Below are 22,791 nucleotides of genomic sequence, written 5' to 3'. Positions count from 1 at the left end.
AAAACAGCCACATGTCCAATAATCGAAAAAGAATAGTTGGGTTGATGTTGTCTGTCGCCTGACATTACACATCTATTCTATTAATTTCTATTCTATTCTATTCTATTCTATTCTATTCTATTCTATTCTGTTCTATGATATTCTTGAAATTGTTACATACGTACAGTGGTTACATTGAAATAGATATTTATATCATGTAACTTTTGTCCTCATTTTTTCCCAATTTTCTAATTTCCATTTTTACACATTATTTTTAAAAATACATTATTTTAAAAGAAAAAAATATTTTTGATGCACCTCTGTTAACGTGACAAAAAGGCAGTTTACAAAAAAAACAGCAATAGCACACAACAAACCTTTTAACCAGTTTACATATTACCTAACGTGAACACCAGACCTTTTTTTTATCGGTTATCCAACCGATAAAAATAGAGGGTAAAATAAATAATCTAGTCAGTAGTTAAACATAAATAGATATTTATATTATGTAACTTTTATCCTCATTTTTTCCGATTTTCTAATTTCCATTTTTACACATTATTTTATTTTTAAAAATACATTATTTAACAAAAATAAATATTTTTGATGCACCTCTGTTAACGTGACAAAAAGGCAGTTTACAAAAACAGCAATAACACACAACAACTCTTTTAACCAGTTTACATATTACCTAAAGTGAACACCAGACCTTTTTTATCGGTTGGATATGAGTTTAAAAAATAGAGGGTAAAATAAATGATCTAGTCAGTAGTTAAACATAAATAGATATTTATATCATATAACTTTTACCCTCATTTTTTCTGATTTTCTCATTTCCATTTTTACACATTATTTCTAAAAAAATACATTATTTAACAAAAATAAATATTTTTGATGCACCTCTGTTAACCTGACAAAAAGGCAGTTTACAAAAAAAAAGCAATAGCACACAACAAACCTTTTAACCAGTTTACATATTATTAAGTGAACACCAGACCTTTTTTATCGGTTGGATATTAGTTTGAAAAATAGAGGGTAAAATAAATGATCTAGTCAGTAGTTAAACATAAATAGATATTTATATCATGTAACTTTTATCCCCATTTTTGTCCGATTTTTTAAATTCCATTTTTACACATTATTTCTAAAAAAAAATACATTATTTAACAAAAATAAATATTTTTGATGCACCTCTGTTAACGTGACAAAAAGGCAGTTTACAAAAAAACAGCAATAGCACACAACAAACCTTTTAACCAGTTTACATATTACCTAAAGTGAACACCAGACCTTTTTTATCGGTTGGATATGAGTTTGAAAAATAGATTTAAAAAAATAATAATAATCTAGTCAGTAGTTAAACAACAGTGCCTAACATGTTAATTAGCTATAACAGCTCCTAAAATGATCGACGTTAAATTATTCCTACACAAAACTATTTCTTGAATGCACCCCGCAGACGTGTGTCCCCTTGATATGTAGTCGGTAAGAAACATCCAAAGCACCGAGAGTTCCTTTGTCATTTTCCGTGGTTATAGTTAGTATAGTTAAGTGTCACTTCAAAGTTTTTCTTAACTTTAACACAAATGTAACAGACGCAAATATATAAGTTGTGAGTGAGTCGATTTAAGCTAACAGAAGAAGCTAGTTAGTAGCTACTTAAAGCTATGTGGACACCGTGGGAGTGGGCTCCACCCCCGGGCTGTTGCACAGCTGTTCTTGTCAGATAAACGTGACGGCTTTGAGGCAGGCAATACTGTTTATTGTTCAACAACAAAACAGGTAAACAAGTCTGAGTAAGCTTTTGACTGGTTTTAGAGAGTCATGTGTGTTACTTAGCTGGAAACTGAATATGTTTTGTGTTCAAGGCATGGCCACACCCACTTAACTGGCACTGCTTGCATGTGTGAATCTAATTATTAACCCTATGTCAAATAATAAGCTCATGTACGTGATTAACTTCACCATACTCCAATAGTTATGTGTTTTATTGTATTACTATCTGTTTACATATTTTCCTTGCTGTCGTACATACATGCCACTGTTGTTTTTGATGTTTTGTTTTGTTTTAAATCGGTGGTAACCGATTATAACGGTACATTATCGACAACAAAAACAACTTGTTTTCGTATTTAATCGACTAATAGACACGTAAGATAGTACATTTTTAAGCACAGCCCATGTAAAAAAGTCTATTTTGTTTTATTTTATTTGTTTATTCTATTTTTTTTCTTCTTTTTTTCCCCCATGTATGTATATACATGACAGCATCCCTCCCCGTCTCTTGAAGGATGTTTTTAATGTTATTGGGCCCTGTGTGTCGGATCTGATTAATTTATCTCTGATGTCTGGATGTGTCCCAGCTGCCTTTAAACATGCTGTGGTCCAGCCCCTCCTCAAGAAACATAATCTAGATCCCTCAGTTTTATCTAATTTTAGGCCCATCTCCAAACTCCCATTTCTCTCTAAGGTTTTGGAGAAGGTGGTCAATGAACAGCTGCAGTCTTTTATTGATTTTAATGACATCTCTGAGAAGTTCCAGTCTGGTTTTAAGTCACGCCATAGCACAGAAACGGCGCTTTTAAGGATTTTAAATGACCTTCTTTTAACAGTGGACTCTGGTAACCCTGCGGTCCTGGTCCTTCTGGATCTGACAGCTGCCTTCGACACAGTTGATCACAACATTCTCCTGTCTCGCCTAAGCACCTGTGTCGGCATTAAAGGCACCGCTCTTAAATGGTTTGAGTCATACCTGTCAGATAGGAGCTTCTCTGTGCAGCTGGGCCAGTTTTCCTCAGACTCTTCCCCCCTGAGCTGTGGGGTGCCTCAGGGTTCCATTCTGGGCCCCCTCCTCTTTTCTATTTACATGTTGCCATTGGGATCCATATTTCAAAAGTATAATGTCTCATTTCATTGTTATGCGGACGATGTACAAATATATTTACCGTTAAAAATGAACAACTCATCCTCTGTGCAGGTCTTATTAGACTGCCTAAAAGACATCCAGTCATGGATGGCAGCAAACTTTCTGTCAATAAATAAAAATAAGACTGAGATCATTTTATTTGGCCAACAAAATATTTTAGATGGCTATGACAGCGCCATTGGTAGCCTTGAATCTCTATGTCAACCCTCTGCAAGGAACCTTGGGGTTATTCTGGACTCTCACTTCAAATTTAACAAACAGATAAGCTCCACTGTCAAAACCAGCTTCTTCCAACTACGGCTACTGTCCAAAGTAAAGGCTTATCTCCCCACGAATCACTTTGAGCGAGTCATCCATACATTCATTACATCACGCCTTGACTACTGTAACTCTTTGTTTGTTGGTCTTGACCAGTCAGCAGTGCGCCGCTTACAGGTTGTTCAAAATGCAGCTGCCCGCCTGCTGACTGGAAAGAAACGGCGTGAGCATATAACCCCCATCCTTGCATCTTTGCACTGGCTGCCTGTGAATTTTAGGATCCAGTTTAAGGTTTTATTAATTGTTTTTAAGTGCTTAAATGGTCTGGCACCGTCTTATTTATCAGAGCTTTTAAAACCCCACAGTACTTCCAGAGCACTTAGGTCGTCTAACCAGCTGCTTCTGGTCCTGGTCCAGACTCTGGACTCGTGGGGACAGAGCCTTCTCTGTGGCGGCCCCAAAACTGTGGAACAGCCTACCTCTCCAGGTCAGAGCTGCACAGTCTGTTGAGCACTTTAAAACATTATTAAAAACCTATTTATTCTCCTTGGCGTTCAGTCCCAGCTAGGCAAGAATCCTTGGCTTTCTTTTTTACCCTTTTATTTGTCTTTTGTATCTCTATCTCTGTTTTGGATTGAGTTTTTATTACTATTTTATTATATTTTATTTTATTGTTTTTACTGTTTTTAGTATTTTATTCTTTTATTGGTTTTTATTTATACCCAGTTGTGTATGAATCATTCTATTTTAATAACTGTACAGCACTTTGGTCAACTGAGGTTGTTTTTAAATGTGCTCTATAAATAAACTTTGACTTGACTTGACATATATATATTTGGATATTGTATATACATAAATGTATATACATATACATTTTTGGTCATTTTGTGTCTTTTTTTTTAGTCATTTTGTGTCTTTTTTTGGTCATTTTGTGTCTTTTTTTTTAGTCATTTTGTGTCTTTTGGTGTCTTTTTTTGTCATTTTGTGTCTTTTTTTGGTCATTTTGTGTCTTTTTTTTAGTCCTTCAGTCCAACATAAAATGTGATTTTGAATCTTTTTTTTAACTTTCAAAACACTATCATGCTCAATCAAGAATTTTAAATGTTGCAAATGTGCATTAATTTCAGAGTACACTGAGACATTAAACTGCATCATTTTCAATTAAATTCTGGAAAAGTTGGTGTGTTATAAAACTTTTGACCAGTAGTGTAATTTAATAACACTAACAGTTCTAAAACCATATAATTTACTGCATTTTATAAAGCAATGAAATTCATATCAAGCAGATTTTTTTAATTTCAGAGTATTGCTCCGGCCCTCCGCAACCTTTACATTATCTCATGTGGCCCCTTGGGGGAATTAATTGCCCACCCCTGTGTTAGATCGTCCTAGTTCAACCAGCCGCCATGGCCTCAGGCGGGGCCCCAATGCCAGGGGCCACCCATTTGGCCACCAAGGTGGAGCTGACCATCTCCTGTGAGAACCTCATGGACATGGACGTCTTCTCCAAGTCCGACCCTCTGTGTGCCTTGTACATCAACACTTCAGGCACCCACTGGTATGAGGTCAGTGTTGGGTCATGAGACATCACATATCACTTGTTATGAATATGATTTAAACCTAATTTTGATACCGATTTATAATTTACATGTAACTCAAACATACAGTACAGGCCAAAAGTTTGGACCCACCTTCTCATTCAATGCGTTTCCTTTATTTTCATGACTATTGACATTGTAGATTCATCAAAACTATTAATGAACACATGTGGAATTATGTACTTAACAAAAAAGTGTGAAATAACTGAAAACATGTCTTATATTCTAGTAAGCAAAGGGTGGTTACTTTGAGGAATCTAAAATACAAGACATGTTTTCAGTTATTTCACACTTTTTTTGTTAAGTACATAATTCCATATGTGTTCATTCATAGTTTTGATGCCTTCAGTGAGAATCTACAATGTAAATAGTCATGAAAATAAAGGAAATGCATTGAATGAGAAGGTGTGTGTCCAAACTTTTGGCCTGTACTGTACCTGAATGCATCGCTGCCACAGTAGTTAATGTTGATGTTCCCTGTTATATGTATGTTTTTTCTTTGTGAATCAGTTCGGACGCACAGAGATGATCCTGAACTCCCTGAATCCAAAGTTTGCTAAGAAGTTTGTGCTGGATTACTATTTCGAGATGGTGCAGAGGCTGAGGTTTTGCGTGTATGATATTGATAATAACACCTACGACCTGGGTGATGATGATTTTCTAGGGGAGCTTGAATGTACCCTGGGCCAGGTGAGCTTCTCTTTCCTCAGTTTTGAAAGAAAACTTTTGCCATTCGACACATTTTCATTGTTCTGTGACACTGCTTCTCTTTTTTGTGTCCAGATTGTTTCTAACAGGCAGATGACTCGACCTTTACTGCTGAAGAACAACAGGCCTGCAGGTCGCGGGACCATCACAGTGAGTGGACTCTCTTTTGAAAGATATTTAGAAATGATAATGATAGATATGATTTAGCTGCAATTGAGGAATTCTTTATATGGATATGCACACACTGCATAACAAGTCACTTGCAGCAAAAGTTTATTAGTTAATACATTTTTTATAATAACATCTAAAGTATCATACTGTTGTTTAATGCAGCTGTTCTCAACCTTGGGGTCGGGACCCCAATTGGGGTCTTTTTTTGTTTATTTTGTTTCTTTTTTGGGTCATTTTGTGTCTTTTTTGGTCATTTTGTGTCTTTTCTTTGGTCATTTTGTGTCTTTTTTGGTCATTTTGTGTCTTTTCTGGTCATTTTGTGTCTTTTTTGCTCAATTTATGTCTTTTTTGATCATTTTGTAGTCCATTCGTGTCTTTTTTGGTAATTTTCTTTCCTTTTTTTGGTAATTTTGTTTCTTTTTTGGGTCATTTTGTGTCTTTTTTAGTCAATTTGTGCCTTTTCTTTGGTCATTTTGTGTCTTTTTTTGGTCATTTTGTGTCTTTTCTGGTCATTTTGTGTCTTTTTTGCTCAATTTGTGTCTTTTTTGATCATTTTGTGGTCCATTCGTGTCTTTTTTGATCATTTTGTGGTCCATTCGTGTCTTTTTTGGTCATTTTCTTTCCTTTTTTTGGTCATTTTGTTTCTTTTTTAGTAAATTTGTGTCTTTTCTTTGGTCATTTTGTGTCTTTTCTTTGGTCATTTTGTGTCTTTTTTTGGTCATTTTGTATCTTTTTTGCTCAATTTGTGTCTTTTTTGATCATTTTGTGATCCATTCGTGTCTTTTTTGGTCATTTTCTTTCCTTTTTTTGGTCATTTTCTTTCTTTTTTGGGTGATCTGAACTGTGCGTGTGAGATTGTGTTCAGTGAGTGGGGGTCACAGACAACATGCATGTTAAATTGGGGGTCGCGACTCAAAAAGGTTGAGAACTACTGGTTTAATGTATAAAAACACAAATCTGGGCTTACATGGGTGGTAATGTGGTCACAACAGGCATGTACAGTTTGTAGACTAACTTAATAGTTAGATGGTATTACAAAAAATATGCAGGATTATCTTTCTGTAATTAGACACAATGTATAAATGATGATGTATAGATGTTTGTTGGTGGATTTGCTTTCTCTTTATTATAATATATTGTAAAGGGTCACAGCTGGGTTACAAAACATGAACATGCTTTGTACCGTTTAGTGATATTATTTTAATTTCACAAATTTCTCTTTTTCACAAATAGATCTGTGCTGAAGAAATGACAGACAACAGAGTGGCAAGCTTTGAGGTGTCAGCCCGCAGACTGGACAAAAAGGTAATTACTATAAATAGTTCGGTCTGACATTCAAGTTCTTTACAGTTCAAACTGCCTTTTAATTTACTGCTTATCAATTACAAGAAGTTTTTAAGTGGTTATGAAACAAAGTTTACTTTGTCTAAAATTGTCATATGATGTTATTTATCTTCAGTGGTGGTTCTACACAGGGGCCTCCAGGGGCCACTGCCCCTGTGTAGAAGACTTTGGCCCCTGCTGTGACCCCTGTGTCAAATTAATAATAAAATGATCAATTTATAACAATGAACAATGGAACAATTCTAACCTTTTTGTTCAAACAATATCTCATTGTACACAAAAGGAACCCAGAATGTTACATTGTATAATAGTTTAACTCTATGGAGTCTTTTTGGGCTATTTTGTCCATTTTTGAATCCTTTTCATGTCTTTACGTGTCTTTGTAAGTCATTTTGTGTCTTTTTTGGTCATTTGTGTCTTTTTGTGTTTTTTTGTGTCTTTTTTTGGTCATTTTTTTGTCTGTTGTTGTGTCTTTTTTAGTTATTTTGTGTCTTTTTTTTCATTTTGTGTCTTTTTTGTCATTGGTGTCATTTATGTGTCTTTTTGTGTCTGTTTTAGTTATTTTGTGTCTTTTTTTGGTCATTTTGTGTCTTTTTTGTCATTTTTATGTCTTCTGTGGGTTTTTTTTTGGTTATTCTGTCTTCTCATTTTGTGTCTTTTTGGTCATTTTGTGTCTTTTTCAAGACATTCAAAGATTTTGAATACTTAAATATCATCTTTGCTATTTATTCATGTGCTAATTTTTCCCTCTGATTAAACACTGGCCCCTCCTTGGCCCCCACAGTAAAATTGGTCTAGAACCGCCACTGTTTATCTTACATAGTCCCAAATAGTTGCATTGCTAGTAATAGTATTAAGTATTAGTATTAAGATGAGTTGCATCTTTCTTCAACTCACTACCTTAAATACCCGTACTACACTGTAAAAAAAATCAGTTTAATTTATGGTAAAATACCGGCAGCTGTGGTTGCCAGAACTTCACCATAAAAAATACAGTGAGAGGGTTTTCTACTGTAAATTTAAATGTAAATATCAGCAAAAAAATCATATTTAGACTGAGTTTTAAGGTAATTGTGTCCTTGGGACGTTATGGTATTTCTTCTTTAATTTTACATGAAAAAAACTGTTTTCTACAGTTTAGAAATTTGTTCTATTCCTTGATTTACAAAAAAAAAAAAAGCGTCTACTACGGTGATATTCAATTTTTAATTTTACAGCCTTTTTTTGACACAATTTGACAGCGATTTACTGTAATTTCTACAAACATTTTTTACAGTGTAGCCAGATCAAGATCTTTAGATTCAGTGGTGGTTCTCATGGAAATAGTACCGTTTTTGTCCACAGGGCCCGCCAAAATCAACACAAAATAAAAGTTTTTATAGTTGCTTTTAACATCTTGAAGTGCTGTCATTATTAAGTGGATATTGTTGTCCAGTTTTTGTGGTGGTCCGACCCTTTCCTGGAGTTCTACAAGCAGACAGAAGCTGGATGGCAGCTGGCCCACAGGACAGAGGTACAAATATTTAGCAACATCTCTGGTAACACTTTACAATAACCAACTAAATAATGTTTATAGATGGTTTATAAACCAATTATTAACCATTTACAAAGTGCTTTACATATTTAATCGTTAAATGTTTTCAACCAATTTCTTAAAGGTGTATGAATCATTTCAAAATCATTAACAGACTTAATATGGAGTTAAAATATTAAAATGGGTGCTACTAAAACTATTTATAAACAATTAATTATAATTGAATTGTTTGTTAATAGTAAAGTAAGTATAAACTTACATTAATAGACATGTTTATAAATGAATATACATCTATTTGCCATTTATACATGATTAAGTTAGTTAAACATTAATAAATTATGTATTTACCATTCTAAATGGTCTATAAACAGTTTATAAATGATGATTAAACATTAATAAACTGTCTGTTTACCGTTTATAAATGATGGTTATTGTAAAGTGTTACCACATCTCTTTCCTTTCATTGTTTCTGACTCGTGGCTCATCGTAACCCGTTTATGTAGGTGGTACACAACAACCTAAACCCGATCTGGAGACCCTTCCGCATCTCATTGCGAGCTCTCTGTGGAGGAGATGTAGAGAGACCTATAAAGGTAATATTGTTTACCCTATTTATTTATTTATCTCAGTTATTAAACTCTGTAAGATGCAGCCCATTAACACAACATGTTCCCTTAACAAGAATTATTTTTGTTCTTTCTATTTTTAGAGCAGCATGTTTTGACAATGCTACGCTAACATACTAATGATTCTGTAATTGCATTTTCTTTTCATTTTACAATGCTTCCAAATCTTAAAACAAGCTGCAACCCAGCTGGATAATCCATGTGTGTGTGTATGCACGGTTGATGACGATACCACCTGAAGGTGTGCTTTTCTGCTCTTTTCATTTTACTCAGTTGAGTTATTCCCATTTTATTTACTGTATTTACATTAATAACTAAAAGTGAATTGTGATTATTTGTGCATGGAAGGTGTGACCTTCATAATTTACTGTGGGGTGTGACTGGTAAATATGGAAGCCATGAGAGGCAAGAGAGGAAAAGATTCTGGTAATTAATTTTCTAAGTATGATCTGAATTGTTTTCTCTCCCATGTTCATGACCTGAGAATATGGAGCTAGCACAGTGATAGTTAACTGAGGTATTGAAAATAAAAATTGGCATCGAAACAATAAAAATTACAGTCTCACAATCATGTTATGTTATGTAATTTTTAAATATTTATATGCATTATGATAGGTTTTTCAATTTCAATCTTTAATTTTTTCTTGATGTCCATCTTTTTTCAATGGCTTTTTTTTTTCATGATGTTAGGATTTTTACCATGTCACTGGTTTTCAGTTTCAACTTTCTGTCACTCTTTTGGCGTGGAGAGGAGGGGCTTGAGGGGAGGGAAAAGGAGGTTCATTTTTTAATGTTTGTGTTTTATTTTTCAGTGCCAAAACTTGTTGTTTCAATGCCAATTTTTATTTACAATACCTCTGTTAACCGCCACTGTTCTCGCTTTTGGTCGACCGATACAGGTTTTTTAAGGTCAATGCCAATACAGATTACATTTACATTTACATTTACATTTAGTCATTTAGCAGACGCTTTTATCCAAAGCGACTTACAGGAAGAATAAAAGCAAACAATCAAGGTATGGTGCGATAATAATTAGTGCATCAATAAGTGCTAGTGACAATTCTTTGAGGAGTAGAATTATCGTGTGGTGCTAGGAAGAAGATGCTCTCTGAAGAGCTGAAGGTCTTCAGGAGGTTTTTAAAGGTAGATTACTTTGACATCAGTCTTAACCGATCCCTGATATGTGCTGACGATTCTTTTGGGCCGACTCCTGGACCCGATATTATCTTTTCTCCCTCCATTTATATGATAAGAATGACACAATGATAACAAATGTAACACAAATCTCAATTTAAACAAAAAAAAAAGAAACATTTATTAACAAAACAAACAAAACATATTAATAGTTGGATAGCAAACAATGTGTATGTTGTTCTATGCCTGGAGGTGGTGGCGCCTCAGTATTTGATGTGTTTTTCTTATTTTCGGTAGCAACTCTCCAGCGAAATGGCAGATTTTGCACTGAGTGTTGGCTCAGTGAAATGGGCTAATTGATCGGCGATCGGCATTTATCGGCTGATGACGATACAAGAAAAAAACGCAAATATCGTAGATTAGCTCCATATAAGAACAGGTGAAAAAAAAAGTCTTGCCAGGATCTTTTTTTTGTAAGTTTTTTGGCAGGATAGTGCTTCTGTGGTTATACTAATTTCAGCCACAAGAGGCCAAAATGCACCGCTTCCCCATGTTCTAAATGGGACTAAAAGCATTTATGTTTTCATCCAAATGAGCTATTTCCTCAAGCACTCTTAATCCAAGGTCCTGTGGCTGAAATGAGTATAACAGCAACAAACACTTAGAAGACACTGACAATATTTCACCTGTTTCACTGATGGATTTTTATTTTTAAGGAACTTAGAAAGATTATCCTTGCAAAACACACAGGGGACAATGGAGATGAAACAATTTAGATCAGACTTAGAAAGCCAGAAAATGCCTTTTCTCATTTGCCTTCCATTGATATTGGAAGTGTGCACTGAAGGTATGACCACAAATAGTGAATTCTGTTGTAATGTTGTAATTATGCTTATCTCACATCTGTTAGCTGAGAAACTTGCAACTCTAGTATATGGGGGTTTCCTTAGTCTAAAAAGAGATGTTATCTACTTCCTATATAGAAAAAAGTTTACTCCCTGACAAAAATAAACGGTAACACTTTACAATAACCATCATTTATAAATGGTAAACAGATTTATTAATGTTTAATCAGCATTTATAAACCATATATAGAACATTTAGAATGGTAAATACATCATTTATTAATGTTTAACTAACTACATCATTCATAAATGACAAATAGATGGTATATTAATGTAAGTTTATAGTTACTTTACAATTAAGAAACCAATACATTATAATTAATAGTTTATTAACAGTTTTAGTTGCACTCATTTTAACATTTTTAACACCATATTAAGTATGTTAATGATTTTGAAATGATGCATATACCTTTAAGAAATTGGTTGAAAACATTTAAAGATTAAATAGGTATAGCAATTTGTAAATGGTTAATAATTGGTTTATAAACCATCTATAAACATTACTTAGTGGGTTATTGTAAAGTGTTACCAAATAAACATTTCTCAGCACTCGCTTATTAAAACTACTTCTTATTTTTGATGAAAATAATGTTTGAATATCACACCTTCTAGAAGTTTATTCTCTGAACTTATATGAGGTGGTTTTTATTTTGTCACTTCAGTAAATGTCTGTTTGTCTCCAGGTCGACTGTTATGACCATCGCTACAACGGCTCCCACGACCTCATTGGGAGCTTAAAAACCACACTGGCTCAGATGCAATTGGGAACACACATTTCACCAGTAAGACTTTGTGTGTGTGTGTGTGTGTGTTTAGTTTAGACCAAGGTTATAATAGTGTTGTATTTTTCATTAGTTTTAGTTTTAATTTCGTTGTGAATTTTTGATTTCAAATTCAGTTAGTTTTAGTTAGTTTTAAGAGTGAGTTTTCTAGTTTTAGTTTAGTTTTTATTTTTTGAAAATCCTTAGTTTTAGTTTAGTTTTTATTAGTTTTAGTGTTAGTTTTAGTTCTTTTTGTAATGGGCTATTTGTTGGGTGCCAGATTCAAAGAGGTCATAATAAATTTTGCCTTTATTTCCTTTGGTTTATCATCTCAGCCCCAATAAGGTTATTAACTCTTACAGTTCTGGGTGTTTTGAATTTTATTCAGTGTAGACATCCCAGTCTCAGTAAACATATTCACCATGTGTTGCATGTTCAAATAGAAACACTGAATTATGAATGAAAAAAGTTGACAAAAACGAAAACTAAGGACATTTTCACTATAATTTCAGTTAGTTTTAGTTAGTTTTGTAACCACAAAATACAGTTTCAGTTAGTTACGTTTTTTTTTAAAACCTCTAGTTTTTATTTTTATTTCAGTTAACGAAAATGTTTTTTCAATTCTAGTTTTCGTTATTTTGTTAGTTTCCGTTAACTATTATAACCTTGGTTTAGACTTGTTATTTTTTCTTGTTTTAACTGGCATACATATTATGTTCCCACTTACAGGCTGAATTTGAGTGCATTTCCCCCAAAAAGATGAAGAAGAGAAACTACAAAAACTCTGGGGTCATTTGCATCAAGAACTGTCAGGTAATGATTTATGTTTAAGACATCTAACTCTACCTTGATTTCAGTATATTTCATCTCACAAGCATCTTCTCATTTATTTTTAGAACATGTTACCTATTTTCATCTGTAAAAAAGTTTTGGCAGGTGAAATTTAAAAAAATCTACCCAAAATATTGCAATAAACAGATACAAAATGTGCCTAAATAACTTGTGGTAAGAAAGGCATTTTTTTTAATTATAATTGTTTTCTTAGCATGTTACGTTACTGTCATATCTTTACAAACGACAAAATCAAAAACGTTATGATGCAGAAGAAATTACCATGGCAACAACTTTTTCTTTACCTGTCAAAAGTTTTTTTCACCTGTTTTACAGTAGAAAAAAACAAATGCAAATTCACAATAGCTGCAACCATGTACACACATGCATCCACATGTTCATGCATTTACAAACACACACACACACACACACTGATACAATATTTATTTTTTCAGGTGGTGAAGGAGTATACCTTCCTGGATTACATTATGGGGGGTTGCCAAATGAACTTCACTGTGAGTTTGAGCATTTTTTACAAGTTTTCAGAAAACATACAAATACTCATTGACTGTACTGTCTTATAACTTAATCAGTTGTTTTCCTTTGGATATTTTTTGACTAGGAGAAGCTCAGTATATACTGGGTTATGTATTTATATTTGGTCACTAAGCAGCTTGTCATATCTTGATCCTTGTCCTCTCTTGAACCACGGCCAGATCGCCATTGACTTCACAGGCTCTAATGGAGATCCCAGAACTCCCCAGTCCCTCCACTACATCAACCCTGAAGGCTATAATGAATACCTGACAGCCATCTGGGCAGTGGGGAACGTCATCCAGGACTACGACAGGTAAACTCAAACTGCTTCATGCTGCATTATCCTGCCACTTTAATTCTCTCTGTGACTGCTGCAGAGTTTAAAAAGGATTATGCTGAAAAAAGCCAAGCAAAAGTAACTCTTGTTAGTTAGTTACATCAGACCAGTGTTTCTGCTAAAGCAGGGGTGTCAAACTTTGGCCCACTGGTCTGATGTAACCCAAAGCCAGTATCTCTACATGCAGCAGACAGGGACACATTTGCTTAATATGATTTAAACGTTGGAAAAACCCCGAAGCAATACCAAATTATTATAATAACTACAAATCCCACAAATCCCACAATGCCCTGCTGTTGTTTTGGCGCGTCAATCAGGACAGGACCCAGAAACGCTCCTCTGTGACAGTCGTCATAGCAACCTCAAGCTAGAGCTGTCTCCCAGCTACCCCTTCCCAAAAATGGAGAAAAGAAAGGCAGAATTTATTAACCTGTTGAAAAAGTTTATTTTGATATTTAAATCAGAAGGATGCAAATAGAAAAGAGGCATGCGATTTTTATTTAATTTTTATTTAATACATTAATGACATTGATGTGTTTTTTATTTGAAATTTGATTTTGCATGTCTGCACTATTTAGTTATATATTGTATGTTTATAAGCGTTGCTGGTTCCATATTTAATGTTAAAGCAAAACATGTTTGGTATATATTAAAAGGTTTATTTGTTCAATGTTGGCCCGCGATTTTATTCAAGTTTTAGATTTTGGCCCATTGTGTATTTGAGTTTGACACCCCTGTGCTAAAGGCTGGCAGGCTAGATAAGGTTAACTATATGTTAAGATAAAGGGAAGTACACATGACAGAGGGAGTCAGACACGGGTCAGACGTATTTCTGCTGACCATACCTAATAAGAATAACAACATCTGTGTCAGACAGGTCAACTAGACGTTGGAACCTCCCACTATAGGATGCATATAAACCAACTGTTTTGACTATCATTTGAGCCTTTTTCTCTGTAACCTTACTCGCTGTGTTGCATGATTTAAACGCTCCTCTTGTACAAGATTTTAATTTAATTCAACTTAAACTTTGATACTCTGAATCCAACTGTCTTTATTGAAGGGTCACTCTGAAAATTCTTATAACAACCTCCAAGATATCCTGATTGGTCTCTTCAAATCTATAATATGACAAATAAGCAGAGTTTATCTTTTCAATCTAAGGCGGGTTAAGGTCAGACCCATATTGATGCTACCAAATGTCTAAAATGTGATGATGTTAGAGTATATAGAATGTATTTTTGTTTTAAGTAAAACTCATATCCTCATACCAGTATTTAACTATTAATAAGTAAGTATTAATAAAGTTTTATGGCTCTAATGTACTGTCTGATTTGCCTTGTCTTATATGTTTTATTATTATTATTATTATTATACCCACACCTGTATTTCTTCTGTCTTTCTGTGTAGTAACAAGATGTTTCCTGTCTTTGGTTTTGGAGCCCAGATCCCTCCCTTGTGGCATGTATGAAAAAAATCTACAAAAATACTTGACATAAGACATGAATGACAGTCATACTGTAAATAAGCACACTGTGATTTCACATTTATCTCATTAACCTCCTGCCATATACAAAACGATGATGATTTAACTGTGATGACTACAGGTTTCTGACAAAATAAACATGAAAGACAAAGGAATTATGACTTGTCACATTTGCACATTGGTTTCCAATTGTCCAGGATTGCATTCTAAACTTTTTATGTATTTATCAATTCATTAATCATACTCAGGTTTCCCATGAGTTTCCTATTAACTTCAATCCATCAAATCCGTTCTGCGCCGGTAAGTCAAACTTTTTGCCACAAGACAGTTTGGTTGCTGTTCAGTAATGCGTTACTGGTGCTGTCTTACACTCTTTTATGAGTGTGTGTGTGTGTGTGTGTGTTGCAGGCATAGAGGGTGTGGTGCAGGCCTATCAGCAGTGTCTGCCCCAGTTAAAGCTCTGGGGACCCACCAACTTCGCTCCAGTTATCAACCACGTAGCCTGCTTCGCCAGACAAGCTCTCCGGCAGAATACGGCCTCAGTAAGTCACTTCTCCACAAAAAGAATAAAAGTACAAATACTCATCTATCAATGTAATCTGACGACACTCCTCAATACAATAGTTGTTCAAATTGATCCATTTTAAGAGCTTTAAGCCTTAATATCATTTAAAAATCACCCCCTCACAGTTGTCTGTAACAGGGGAAATAAGCTTTTTTTGTACCAGGCATTTTGGTAAACATGTTTATTTCTGCTGTAAAGTTTGGCATTTTAACATAAGCGATCAGGATTGACTTGCTTTTAGAGCCAGCCTTAAGTGGTCAGTTGAGGAATTGCGTTTTTTTTTTCATTTCCGCATTGGCTTCACTTTTTGGATCTGAATATTGCTGCCTGGTTCCATATATATATATATATATATATATATATATATATATATATATATATATATATATATATATATATATATATATATATATATATATATATATATATATATATATATATATATATATATTTGAGAGATGGCCAAATGATCGGCAACACACCACAACAATCTAGCTTCATAAATAGCTACACTTTTTTGATTTTAATGGTGAATTGTCCTTTTAATAATTGAATACTTATACTCAGGCCTTGAATTTAGTCATTTTAGGGGCAGGGCCACTTGGCCTTTTGTGTTGTCAATTTTTCAGGGCACAAAGGCCATGAAATAAAACAATTGTTTTAAGTCCACGTTCATATTTAAACTAATTTAAGGACTAGTAATGACGCTTCTGAGGAAGATTGGAGTGTCGGTAAAAACTGTCAAGCAGGTAAAGAAACATCTCCTTGTAAAATGCATCAACCTGGTGCTCTTTGAGAGCTAAATGAGGGCAAACACCTCACAAAACATTTTTCACAGTCGGGAGATACCGTATGATAGTCTTTGTGCTCGAATCAAACCCACCACTGATGATGAACGTCATGAAAAGATGCTTTTTTTCTCAAAAGACGCAGGTGTCAAAGCTGTGTTGACAGAAAAGAGGCAGAATAGAAAACTGCAAAACCAACTGGGGTAGTGGGCGGGGCATCAAGGCCACGTGGCCTCAGGGCAGATATGTTTTTTTTTAACCTGGTCTCACAGGAATCCGTGAAATAGCCACAGATTCGCTTAACTCAAAATCCGTAGCCACGGAAACACTCAAATTTCCGTGAAACTGACACGGATTTCGCTACAATGCAAGTTAATGACAGTCATGTCCCATGGCTATTCCATGGATATTTGTTCCTATTGGTTTGTTCCAAGTCACGTGACTTTTAAGGTTCCGGCGGTCAGAACAAAAAACATGGCGGACAGTTCTCTCATTTTTAGTGAAAAAATCAATATTTGACTTGAATAAAAATGGATTTTGATCACATTTCTAGCGAGAAATATATGTTTTATTTTCTAAATATTCACTCATTGAATGTACATAATCACTTTGTATGTTGGAATAGCCACGGGATATGACTGTCATTAACTTGCATTGCAGCAAAATCCGTGGCAGTTTCACGGAAATTTGAGTGATTCCGTGGCTATTTCACGGATTCCTGTGAGACCATGTTGGTTTTTTTGCCCATTCATGTTGCCCTGCTTATACTAATACTCTAAACTTGTCTAATTCATTTTTTGTGTCCATCTGCAGCAATACTACGTGCTGCTGATCATCACTGACGGAGTGATCACAGACATGGACCAGACACGCACCGCTATCGTGGAGGCCTCTCGTCTGCCCATGTCCATCATCATCGTGGGAGTGGGAGGGGCAGACTTCAGCGAAATGGAGTTTCTGGACAGCGATGACAAATTGCTGAGATCGGCCAGAGGTGATGTCGCTGCAAGAGATATCGTCCAGTTTGTGCCCTTCAGAGAATTCCAAGTAAGCAGCAGCCTAAAGCGCCATATAACCGAATTATACACAAAAGGAATTTTCAATTAGGGAATAATTGATTGTCTTTCTGATTGATTGATTGTCTTTATTTCAAACATGCAAGCAATAAAAAAAAACAAGGTTTAAATATTAATAGATGAATAAATAAAAAACAAAACAAAAAAGCTTCCTCCTACCCCCTTTCTGCATGCTCGAAAGGGGGTAGGAGGAAGTAAAAAAACTTATCTAGTGCTACCCCTTAACAGATCAATTTGACTTGGATAGTTAGTATTATGTTATTAACATGTCAGTATGGTAAAAAGCTATATTAATGCATATATATATATGAAATAATGTACAATTGTGTGTATATAGATAATCCAGAAACACTTAGTGAAACAGGTGTTTACTGATTTGGAATTAAATGTTAAAATCACAAGTTTTTCAAAATTCAGTTTGATGTTACTTTTATTCTTGATTATAGTGCCTACAGCCTACTGCTAATTCCTCTTCACATTTTCTATCGCCTTCCTTTGATGTCATTGATCAGTATGAACCAAGGTTATAATAGTTTTGGATTTTTCATTAGTTTAATTTAATTTAATTTTTGTTTTCAAATTCAGTTAGTTTTAATTAGTTTTTAGAGTGAGTTTGCTAGTTTTGATTAGTTTTATTTTTTGGAAAATGCTTAGTTTTAGTTTAGTTTTTATTAGTTTTAGTGTTAGTTTTAGTTTTTTGTAATGGGGTATTTTTTGGGTGCCAGATTCAATAAGGTCACAATAAATGTTTCCTTTATTTCCTTTGTCTGATCCATCTCAGCCCCAATAAATTTACTAAGTCATAAAACCAGATAGATGAAATAGATTTCATATCAACCAAAAAGGTTTATGTATGAAAAAAGTTGTCAAAGACGAAAACTAAGGACATTTTCACTATAATTTTAGTTAGTTTTAGTTAGTTTTGTAACCATACAATACAGTTTCAGTTAGTTATTGTTTTTTAAAAAACTCCCGTTTTTATTTTTATTTCAGTTAACGAAAATGTTTTTTCCATTCTAGTTTTCGTTATTTCGTTAGTTTTCGTTAACTATAATAACCTTGGTATGAACTGTCAATAGCACACGTTAATGTTATAAAGCATTGCCCAAAACGTGGCTACGACTAGCTTTTATTCTTATAACATTTTCGTTGCAGGCAAACAGCGTGGCACTGGCCCAGAGTGTCCTGGCGGAGCTTCCTGATCAAGTGTCCTCCTTCTTTAACACGTACAAGCTGAAACCCACGAATACATTCAGTGTTCCTGCCCCATCCTAGAAAGATGGGGTAAATCAGCCCATATAAAAAAATACCTCGTTTATTAATATCCTGCATCTCCTGCATCCTCTTTGTGCATTTTCTGTGTGGATTACCGCAAATAAATGCCAAGAAATGAATGTGGATGAAAAAAAAAAGAAATATTATATGCAATGTATGTATTGTGACGATCCAGTCTGTGTGGATGCTCTGCTTGGCCCCTTGCAGGATGCTAGTGAGCTAAACTGGCTAGCCTACAAAGCTGAGACGTTCAGGTTGCTTCATTTGCTCACAGTTTTCTAGTTCGTTTTGTTGCTTTGTTTTGTCTTTTCTTTCAGCATGCAACATACACTATTCTCCACTTACCCTGGCATACATACATACATATATATACATATATATATATATACATATATACATACACTACCGGTCCAAAGTTTTAGAACACCCCAATTTTTCCAGTTTTTTATTGAAATTCAAGCAGTTCAAGTCAAATGAACAGCTTGAAAGGGTACAAAGGTAAGTGGTGAACTGCCAGAGGTAAATAAAAAAAGGTAAGCTTAACCAAAACTGAAAAATAATGTACATTTCAGAATTATACAAGTAGGCCTTTTTCAGGGAACAAGAAATAGTTTAACAACTTAACTCTATGGAGTCTTGGGCTATTTTGTCCATTTTTGAATTCTTTTCATGTCTTTGTAAGTCATTTTGTGTCTTTTTTTAGTCATTTAATGTCTTTTTGTGTCTTTTTTTTGGTCATGTTGTGTTTTTTTTTGGTCATTTTGTGTCTTTTTTTAGTCCTTTAGTCCAACATAAAATGTGATTTTGAATTTTTTTTTTAACTTTCAAAACACTATCATGCTCAATAAAGAATTTTAAATGTTGCAAATGTGCATTAATTTCAGAGTACACTGAGACATTAAACTGCATCATTTTCAATTAAATTCTGGAAAAGTTGGTGTGTTCTAAAACTTTTGACCAGTAGTGTATATATATATATATATATATATATATATATATATACATACACACACACACACACACACACACACACACATATATATATGTATATATATATATATATATATATATATATATATTCATTAACCTCAAACCTGTGATGGTATTTTTTTTGTAATGTGACTAATTTGTTTGTTAAAGTTTGTGAGAGAAGAGTTTCTGTGTTCAAGAGACATCATGGCTTCTGTAAGTGCATGTGCAAATATAACACCTGACATATTTGCTTGGTTTTTGAATAAATGTCTTAATTATTTATTTTCCCTGTGTTGCCTATTATTTGCTGTTACTTTGCACAATATCTCAACGCTGTAACTAAGTTTGAGGTCTTTATCTTCAACTCATTCTGAGTGTTTTTCTGTCTGTCAGCACCACCACAGTCACACAAGTTTAATAAACCTATTTAATAAAGCACCACGTTTAGGGTTCCAGCTCCCTGATACTGTGGGTTTTTGGAACATGGTTAATAAATTAAATACATTTTTCTTAAGAATATATTTTTGGGAAAAAATAGGTCTTTGGGTTCACTGCATTACTTACCCAAAGTGCAACTACTTCCCAACTAAGTAAATTTTTTCAAGTACTTAAGTACGATTTTGAGGTACTTGAGTATTTCCATTTTATGTAACTTTATACTTGTCACTTAAAAGTGATAAACTTTTATAAATTAAACCACAAAACAGAATATTAAGTCGTCAAAAATAGCGATACCATGCAACATTACAATGCTTCTTCCATAAATGCATCAATAATAATAGAATATTTAGAATACACTAAACATTCTGAGTGGGTATGTAATGTATTGTCAGCCTTAAATTCTTTACTGCTATGTGTTAAGGACTTTGAACAAGATGGTTACAACAGGATAAACAGAGTAATGTCCAAGGTTGTTATAGTTAACGAAATAACGAAAACTAGAATTGAAAAAAAGATTTTCGTTAACTGGAATAAAAATAAAAACTAGAGTTTTTAAAAAACGATAACTAACTGAAACTGTATTGCGTGGTTACAAAACTAACTAAAATTATAGTGAAAATGTCCTTAGTTTTCGTTTTTTCATTCATAATTCAGTGTTTCTATTGGAACATGCAACACATGGTAAATATGTTTACTGAGACTGGGATGTTTACACTCCAACCAAAATTCAAAACAGTTAATAACCTTATTGGGGCTGAGATGATAAACCAAAGGAAATGAAGGCAAAATGTATTATGACCTCTTTGAATCTCACACCCAACACATAGCCCATTACAAAAAAAACTAAAACTAACACTAAAACTAATAAAAACTAAACTAAAACTAAGCATTTTCAAAAATTAAAAACTAAACTAAAACTGGAAAACTCAAAATTCACAACAAAATTCAAACTAAAACTAATGAAAAATCCAAAACTATTATAACCTTGATGTCCACTCACTGTGACAGCTGACCATTGTTGATTAAACAATCAGTCCATTGGTTCCATTGTATGTAAAGCATACTGATACATGTGATCTTGATGAACAAATTCTTTCAGTTTTGGAAACATATACAAGGTTTTGAGTTTTGAGCCAAGAGACACACATCTCACATTGGCTCCAGAGGTGTTGTCAGATTCGGCTTTTTTGTGCACTGTCTTTCTTCTTGTAATAAATTCTTTTTAACTACAAGTGAAGACGTGTCGGTGGTGATCCCTTCTTCTCATCAACTCATCTATATACCACAGGTACTTTCTGCTTAACGAGTACTTTTACTTTTGCTATTTTAAGTAGGCTACTACATTTTGATACTGATACGTTTGTACTTTTACTTCAGTAAGTTTTGAACGCAGGACGTTTACTTGTAGTGGAGTAATTTCACAGTGTGATATTAGTACTTTTTACTTAAGTAAGGGATCTGAACACTTCTAACACTATATACACTATATTTTGTTATAAAAAACGCGCAGACTGATGAGTGCTCTAGTCCAGCTGATCTCAACCTTGGGTCGGGACCCCAATTGGGGTCGTGAGATGATTTCTGGGGGTCGCCAAATCATTTTGGAAGTCAGCTCTGTCTCCTCTGTGTTAAAATGTTCATGTGTTAATGTGTTTTAGTCTTTTTGGTCATTCCATGTCTTTTTTTTGGTCATTTCGGGGGGGGGGGGGGGGGGGGGGGTTGGTCATTTTGTGTCTTTTTTTGGTCATTTTGTGTCTTTTTGGGTCATTTTATGTCTTTTTTGGTCATTTTATGTCTTTTTTGGTTATTTTGTGTATTTTTTTTGGTCTTTTTGTATCCTTTTTTTGGTCATTTTGTGTCTTTTCTTAATCATTTTGTGTCTTCTTTTGTAATTTTGTGTCTTTTTTTAGTAATTTTGTCTTTTTTTGGTCGTTTTGTTTCTTTTCTGCGTCATTTTGTGTCTTTGTTTGGTCATCTTGTGTCTTTTTTGGTCATTTTGTGTCTTTTTTTGTCATTTTGTGTCTTTTTTGGTCATTTTGTGTCTTTCTTTTGTCATTTTGTGTCTTTTTTAGTCATTTTGTCTTTTTTAGTCATTTTGTTTCTTTTCTGCTTCATTTTGTGTCTTTTCTTGGTCATCTTGTGTCTTTTTTGGTCATCTTGTGTCTTTTTTGGTCATTTTGTTTCCTTTTTTGATCATTTTGTGTCTTTTTTGTGTCTTTTTTAGTCATTTTGTGTCTTTTTTTAGTCATTTGTCTTTTTTTGGTCATTTTGTTTCTTTTCTGCTTCATTTTGTGTTTTTTCTGGTCATCTTGTGTCTTTTTTGGTCATTTTGTGTCTTTTTTTAGCCATTTTGTCTTTTTTTGGTCATTTTGTTTCTTTCCTTGGTCATCTTGTGTCTTTTTTGGTCATTTTGTGTATTTTTTTGGTCATTTTGTGTCTTTTTTAGTCATTTTGTTTCCTTATTTTGGTCATTTTGTGTCTTTTTTAGTCATTTTGTTTCCTTATTTTGGTCATTTTGTGTCTTTTTTAGTCATTTTGT

The 22,791-nt window shown here is 34.0% G+C and overlaps 1 protein-coding gene across 2 annotated transcripts; it reads left to right on the top strand.

Annotated features, from left to right (window-relative positions):
• The first annotated feature begins 1,629 nt into the window (after positions 1 to 1,629).
• On the top strand, positions 1,630 to 19,032 carry LOC131962225 (copine-3-like). 2 transcript variants are annotated; one of them, XM_059327196.1, is made up of 16 exons: positions 1,630 to 1,761; positions 4,546 to 4,728; positions 5,272 to 5,451; positions 5,545 to 5,619; positions 6,874 to 6,945; positions 8,420 to 8,497; positions 9,022 to 9,111; positions 11,867 to 11,965; positions 12,674 to 12,757; positions 13,231 to 13,290; positions 13,492 to 13,625; positions 15,060 to 15,114; positions 15,384 to 15,435; positions 15,544 to 15,677; positions 17,302 to 17,535; positions 18,720 to 19,032. In XM_059327196.1, exons 2-16 carry the CDS (start codon positions 4,570 to 4,572, stop codon positions 18,837 to 18,839), a joined length of 1,626 nt encoding a protein of 541 aa, XP_059183179.1. In that variant the 5' UTR covers positions 1,630 to 1,761; positions 4,546 to 4,569; the 3' UTR covers positions 18,840 to 19,032. The 2 variants fall into 2 exon arrangements, with proteins under 2 accessions (XP_059183179.1, XP_059183180.1); XM_059327197.1 differs by lacking the exons at positions 1,630 to 1,761; positions 4,546 to 4,728; positions 5,272 to 5,451; ... (2 more) ...; positions 8,420 to 8,497; positions 9,022 to 9,111 and adding an exon at positions 9,325 to 9,385.
• Positions 19,033 to 22,791: the final 3,759 nt, after the last annotated feature.

The sequence above is a fragment of the Centropristis striata genome, chromosome 23, assembly GCF_030273125.1.
Source record: "Centropristis striata isolate RG_2023a ecotype Rhode Island chromosome 23, C.striata_1.0, whole genome shotgun sequence".
Classification (NCBI taxonomy): domain Eukaryota; kingdom Metazoa; phylum Chordata; class Actinopteri; order Perciformes; family Serranidae; genus Centropristis; species Centropristis striata.
The sequence above is the reverse complement of the archived record's forward strand: the minus strand, read 5'-3'. Positions and strand labels throughout refer to the sequence as shown.

Coding starts and splice junctions, on each gene's coding strand:
- LOC131962225 (XM_059327196.1), top strand. CDS start 4,570: ATGGCCTCAGGCGGGGCCCCAATGCCAGGGGCCACCCATTTGGCCACC. Junction 11,966..12,673: donor TGGGAACACACATTTCACCA/GTAAGACTTTGT, acceptor TCCCACTTACAG/GCTGAATTTGAGTGCATTTC. Junction 15,436..15,543: donor ATCAAATCCGTTCTGCGCCG/GTAAGTCAAACT, acceptor TGTGTGTTGCAG/GCATAGAGGGTGTGGTGCAG.